Raw genomic sequence first — 5782 nt, 5'->3', positions numbered from 1 at the left:
TCGTGTTGACGCTTCCTAGGGGAAGCTAAAGGAGGAGTCTTGCTCGTTTCCTCTTTGAGGAGTCCCCGTTGGGGAGTGTCAACTCCCAACACTCGTTACAATTGGTGCCGTGACCCGGGACGTTTTTCAATTGTGTTGCGTGGGAGCTACGTGGATCTCAAGGAAGCAGGGCGTTGGGCGTATGGCTACAGGCCAGTCGAAGAAGGACTTGCCCTTGCAGTTTTCGCTGACGGACAGCGACACCTCCTGGACGACAGCTGATATGGAGAGGACGGTGAAGAAGGAGCCCGAAGGTTCAGGGAGGGGGGACCCTATTACAGGCTTGCAGGATGTGGCGAATATGGATTGTGCTCTCGGCAGAGAGAGCACGACGCTTGGGAGTTTACGTGCGGCGGCGCACGTCGACCTACAAAACAGGAACGCAAGAGTTTTAGCGGCCTCCAGGCCACCTTCGTTATTCACAGGCGAGCACCCAACTGCGTGCATCGCGCAGATGGAGATCTACATGGATGGTTCGGGTTTGACAGAGGAAGAGAAGTTATCGGTAGCAGTTACGTTTCTAGACCCAAAGGCTACGCGGTGGTATACTTTAGCGCTCCCGAGAGCAGAGCGTCCTACGTCGTGGGCGGATGTTAAGGTTCGTTTAAGGGAGCATTGTGCCTCCTACAGTGCATCTGAAGCGTTGTTTCGTTTAAGAAGTGTGAAACAAAGGGCTGGCATTCGTGATTACATTGATCGTTTTAACGAGGCGTTATCGGATTGCTCGACTAGGTCTGAAGCCGAAACGTTACAAATGTTTGTAGAGGGGCTCCACCCCCCTATCAGACGGTTTGTGCACATGAGTCAACCTTTTACGGTATCCGATGCAATAAGAATGGCCGTGTACATGTATGCTGCTGTGGAAGCAGCTAACAGGGCCCCTCCTCGATCACGACTCTCCAGTTGGGTGACCATAGAGGGTTACGAAAGAGAAAGGATGTCAGGATACGGCGGGCGTGAACCCCCGCAGTTCGTAGGGCCTCCCAAAGTCAATGAACCAAGATTACGAGGGAGAATTGACATGAAGAGGGAACCTATGCGTGTGCAAGACATCGTGAGTTGTGAGAATCGACAGGAGGCGTTTCGCAGACGCGGAGGACCGCCGGGGAGTGAAGGGCGTCCGACTACATTCCGCACGGACCGTAAATGCTACAAGTGTGGGGTAGTAGGACGTTTGGCTGCGAACTGCACGAAGGAGTCGGTAAACTAGTCGATCTCGGTGCAGGAAGGGAACACACGAGAGCTGGGGATATCGCTCCGCGGGTGAACATTTGTCGGAGACCGACAGAGAGGGAAGTCCGGCAGGTCGAAGAGGAAGCAAGATCGGGAAGGTACCATTGGGTGCAACTACCGGCTCGGATGTCGTACGAAGAGCTTGTACGAGAATGGATATTACCGACGGGGTATAGAGGACCTTTACCGAGTACAAAAGAAGAAGTACGAGACTTGGCAGAGAGGCGTTCTCGTGAGGAAAGGGTGCGTGAACGTTTACGACTAGAGCAAGGTGGAGAACAACGATCACTCGGAGGAGATTTTCGTCAGGCCTGGGCAACAGAGCGGCCAGGGAGAGGAAGAAACGTAAGAAGGGGTATACTAAGAGCAAGCAATCGACCTATATATACAAGGGAAACGCGTATAGTAGCTGACGCGGAGCTATGGGAGAGCGAAACGAGCTGGTTTATCCCTAGGAGCCTCCCCACTACTGCCCCTGCTCGATAGGAACGAGGTCGGTGCTGACGGCGGAAGAGCAGCGTGCGAACACTGTACAAGTAGAATCGCCAGGTGTTGTATCCCAACGCCCCCGAGAGCCAACACCCATCCAAGAGGAGGTGTTGCAGGATGAGGATGACCCATTTTCGTTTACCATGCGAGAGATAGGGCCCCAACAAGAGCACTCTAGGCCATGGGAACCACGCAGAGGGAGAGCACGTGGCGCAGATAGAAGCAAGAGCAGAAAGGGTAGTGGACGAGAATCTAGGGAAGTAGGTCTACGTCCGCAGGCGATTTTCTCGAAAGGGAGAGGACGCTACGACAGAGCTGTGGAAAAGTAGAAAAGTAGTAAGAAGGAGCAAGAGATGGACACGGCGTTCCTACGAAGAAGCTTAGGAGAAATGAACGAAGGGGGGAAGAAGAGGAATCTACAGTCGATTTAATCCTGACCACGAATTGTGGAGGAGACGGGTGAAGGAGGTGTTAGGAATCGAACTTCCCCCGACGCCGAAGCCAACAACGCGCGTGTACGCAGCGTCGGAAGGAGCACAGCTCGATCCGGAGAGAATTTTTTAAGTCCCAGACGATGACGTGATCATGCAGGAAGAAAAGAAAGGGCCCCCGGAAGTGATAGAGATTAAATCGAGTAGCGAGGAGGAAGACACTAGTGACAAAAGAGGGCAACGAAGGAGACGAAGGGCAGTGCTAAAGGAACAACAGTTAGCTGAGCGCCAAATCAGGGAGATGGGACAAAGACCCGTGGTGAAGAAGCCCCCTGAACCAACCCAGAAAGAAGGGGAGAACCCCAAACAGCACAGCTTGAAAGGGGAGGACGAAGTAGACCTCCAAGAGCTAGTGGGCGAGTTTGAGGATCTACGGATAGAGCCTCCGGGTGAGTCGGTGTGGACAAACCCCGACTAGAGGCAAGTCCCACACGAGAGAGGGCCACCTAGAGTAGGGGCTATACAACCTGTGACAGGGGGAAATAGGGTGAAGTTAAGTGATAGAATGCCAATGGTCATGGTCAAGATGGAGGGAAAGGAACTTTGGGCATTACTAGATCCAGGGGCTACTAGGAGCTTCATCGATCCGAAGGTGGCCGACGAACTCGGCGAGTTCGTACAAGAACTCCACACGCCATTTGAATTTGTGTGCGCAGGTGGGACCCCGATGATCGCGTTAAAATCGTCGACAGCGCTGTGCTGGACGTGGATCGCTGGAGCGGGCGACACCCCCTCTTCGTTGGGAGGTTAGGTTATGATATCATTCTTGGGTATGAGTTTTTAGCAAAGGTTTGAGTACTATGGGATTTTCGTGATCGTACTGTGCAATTCGTGAGAGAAAAGGTACTTAGCGAAGTCAAGAAGACGCCTGTGTGGCAGAAGGTGTTCAGTAAGACCGAGGTGAAACCGTTGTCTGTGCCTGGTGTACCGATAGATTACTTACAAGCCCTCACATGGGTGGGAAAAGAGTCGCTGAGAAAGATAGAAGCGACCAAGCGTTATCGTGCCAATGTAAAGAATAAGACCAAGTTTGCAGAGGGGGTAGAGACTACTCACGAACAGAAAGAAGAAGAGCCAAAGCCCGAGTTGCAGAAAGATCCTATGTATTTAATTATGCCGCCTCCGAAGGAGAAAAAGGGACCCAGACTACCTTCCGTATTGAGAAGAGGGAAGGAGAGCAAAGAGGAAGAAACATTCCGCTTCCCGTCCGGGAATGAAATCGAAGAGTGGAAACAAGGAAAGGGGAAGGAAATAGATTCAGTGCGTACTGTGTGTGACAGACAACGCTCAAGTGACATGAGTGCAGAGGTACAGGTAGTAGACAACGGATATACGTGCTCTGTGCAATTTGCGTAAATGGATGAGACGAAAACAGGTCAATTGTGTGATGGCTGTCAAAGTATCTGTAGATGAACCCATTATCAATGCGCAGTGTGTGAAAGCGTATGCGCAAACAGAGATCGAACTGCCCAGTGAGACTCTAAAGAGTAAAGGGATTGTGTTGGAGGAAAGATTCCGAGTGCTTTTAGATTCATATGCCGATGTGTTTCAAGAGATTCCCACAGGGGGAATCACCGAAAAGGTACAGAAACACCATATCGGAACCATTCCAGGCTTAGTGCCCAATTATAGGCGTCAATTGTATCCGATGTCGGAAGAAAGGTTGCATAAGCTAAAAGAACTAATCCAAGCTCTGATAGAAAGAGGGTTCATTGCACCATCCAGTTCACCCATAGCGGCGCCAGTGTTCTTCGTAGAGAAGAAGGGTACGGAGGACCTCCGACTAGTAATCGATTATCTTGAGTTGAATGAGATCACTATCAAAGATGATTATCCCATCCCAAGTGTGCATGATTTGATCGATCGGTTGGGGAAAGCTCAATGGTTCTCGAAGCTAGACCTGACTTCAGGGTATTATCAGGTGCACGTTGCCGAAGACGACCAGTGGAAAACTACGTTCCGTACACGATATGGTACATTTCAATTCCGCGTGATGCCGTTTGGGTTAGCTGGGGCGCCTTCGACTTTCCAGCGTGTGATGCAAAATACTTTCATGAAGGAACCTGACGAATATGTGGTTGTGTATTTAGATGATGTCCTGGTGTATTCGAAGACGAAGGAGTTACACTATGCCCATCTTAAAGTGGTGCTACAGAGAATGCGTGATGCATGATTGTCCGCAGGGTTGTTCAAGTGTGAACTCGTAACGCAGAAAGTCCAGTATGTGGGATTCGTCATTGAGCCCGGCGGAGTGGGCCCTGATCCCGAGAAGGTTGAAGCGATTTAGCAGTGGCCTACGGAATTACTCGACCGTAAGCAACTACGTGGCTTTCTTGGAATGGTGGAGTATTATAGACGTTTAGTACCTGATTTTAACAGATGGGCTCACCCATTATTTGAACTGCTGCGTGAGGAAAGTGATATGGCATGGTGGCCAGTGCAGACAGAAGCGGTGCAGAGGTTAAGGGATACTCTAGCGACAGTGACCCTACTTAAGATATATAACCCAGACAAGGAATTGACGATTAAGACTGACGCATCAAAGTATGCCATTGGGGCCGTGTTAGCGCAAGAGGGGCAACCCATCGCTTTCGAGTCTATGAAGTTAGGGTTGAGGGAACAATTCATACCTGCGTATGAGTCAGAAGCACCTGCCATTGTTTACGCGTTGATGAAATGGAAACAACTAATAGGTACAAAGAAAGTAGGAACAGAAACCGACCATGCAACATTAGGGAAAATGTCGACTCAGAAGAATGCGACACCTAGATTGGGGTATTGGCTGGATAAACTCGCAGACTTTGACATTGAAGTAATATATAAACCTGGGAAGCAAACGTAGTCGCGGATGCTCTGAGCAGGCGCCGCGATTCCACTGGAGCTATTGTGCAAACGAAGACGAGAGGAGTTAGGTCAGTAACAGAAGAAGCGAGATGGTCCGAACAATACACCAAGTGTAAAGATTTCAAGGAGATAGTAAGGGCTTATGAGAGACATCAAGAAGGGGAGCAGGGCGATAAGGGACTGAATTTGGAAGGGCGTGAATACAGATGGGAAAACCATTATTTGTGAAGTTTCACAAACGCTGGTTGGCGAACCAGTGTGCCGGCAAATGAATTACGTAAAGAGGTGTGTAACCATTTCCTTGACCATATACTTACGGGACATCCGGGGTTTGAGAGGGCACGAGCAGCTATCCGTCATATCTTTTGGTGGCCCAGAATGGACCACGAGACAGAGTGGTTTGTGAAGTCATGCGTACAATGTGCAAACGGGGAAGTCCTCTCATCTTCGTGCAGGGGGTTTGTTACAGCCCCTACTCATACCGGAAGCACCATGGGAAGAGATTGCCATGGATTTGATCGTGGGGTTACCCAAGACCAAAGAGGGATGGGATGCGATTCTAACCGTCGTGTGCAGGTTAACTAAGATGGCGCATTTCATTCCTACCCGACAAAGTGCATCAACGGAAGACGTGGCGAAACTGTTGATGAGAGAAGCGGTCAGGTTACATGGTGTGCCGCGTGGCT

The 5782-nt window shown here is 50.4% G+C and overlaps 1 protein-coding gene across 1 annotated transcript; it reads left to right on the top strand.

Annotated features, from left to right (window-relative positions):
- Nucleotides 1–5604: 5604 nt before the first annotated feature.
- On the top strand, nt 5605–5775 carry CSUI_009199 (gag-pol polyprotein; the record flags this gene model as incomplete). The annotated part of the gene is made up of 1 exon (XM_068069315.1): nt 5605–5775. A coding segment is annotated over one exon (171 nt), but the record flags the coding sequence as incomplete, so codon positions are not given.
- Nucleotides 5776–5782: the final 7 nt, after the last annotated feature.

Source organism: Cystoisospora suis (genome assembly GCF_002600585.1).
Source record: "Cystoisospora suis strain Wien I chromosome Unknown contig_5402, whole genome shotgun sequence".
Taxonomy (NCBI): Eukaryota; Apicomplexa; class Conoidasida; order Eucoccidiorida; family Sarcocystidae; genus Cystoisospora; species Cystoisospora suis.
The sequence above is the reverse complement of the archived record's forward strand: the minus strand, read 5'-3'. Positions and strand labels throughout refer to the sequence as shown.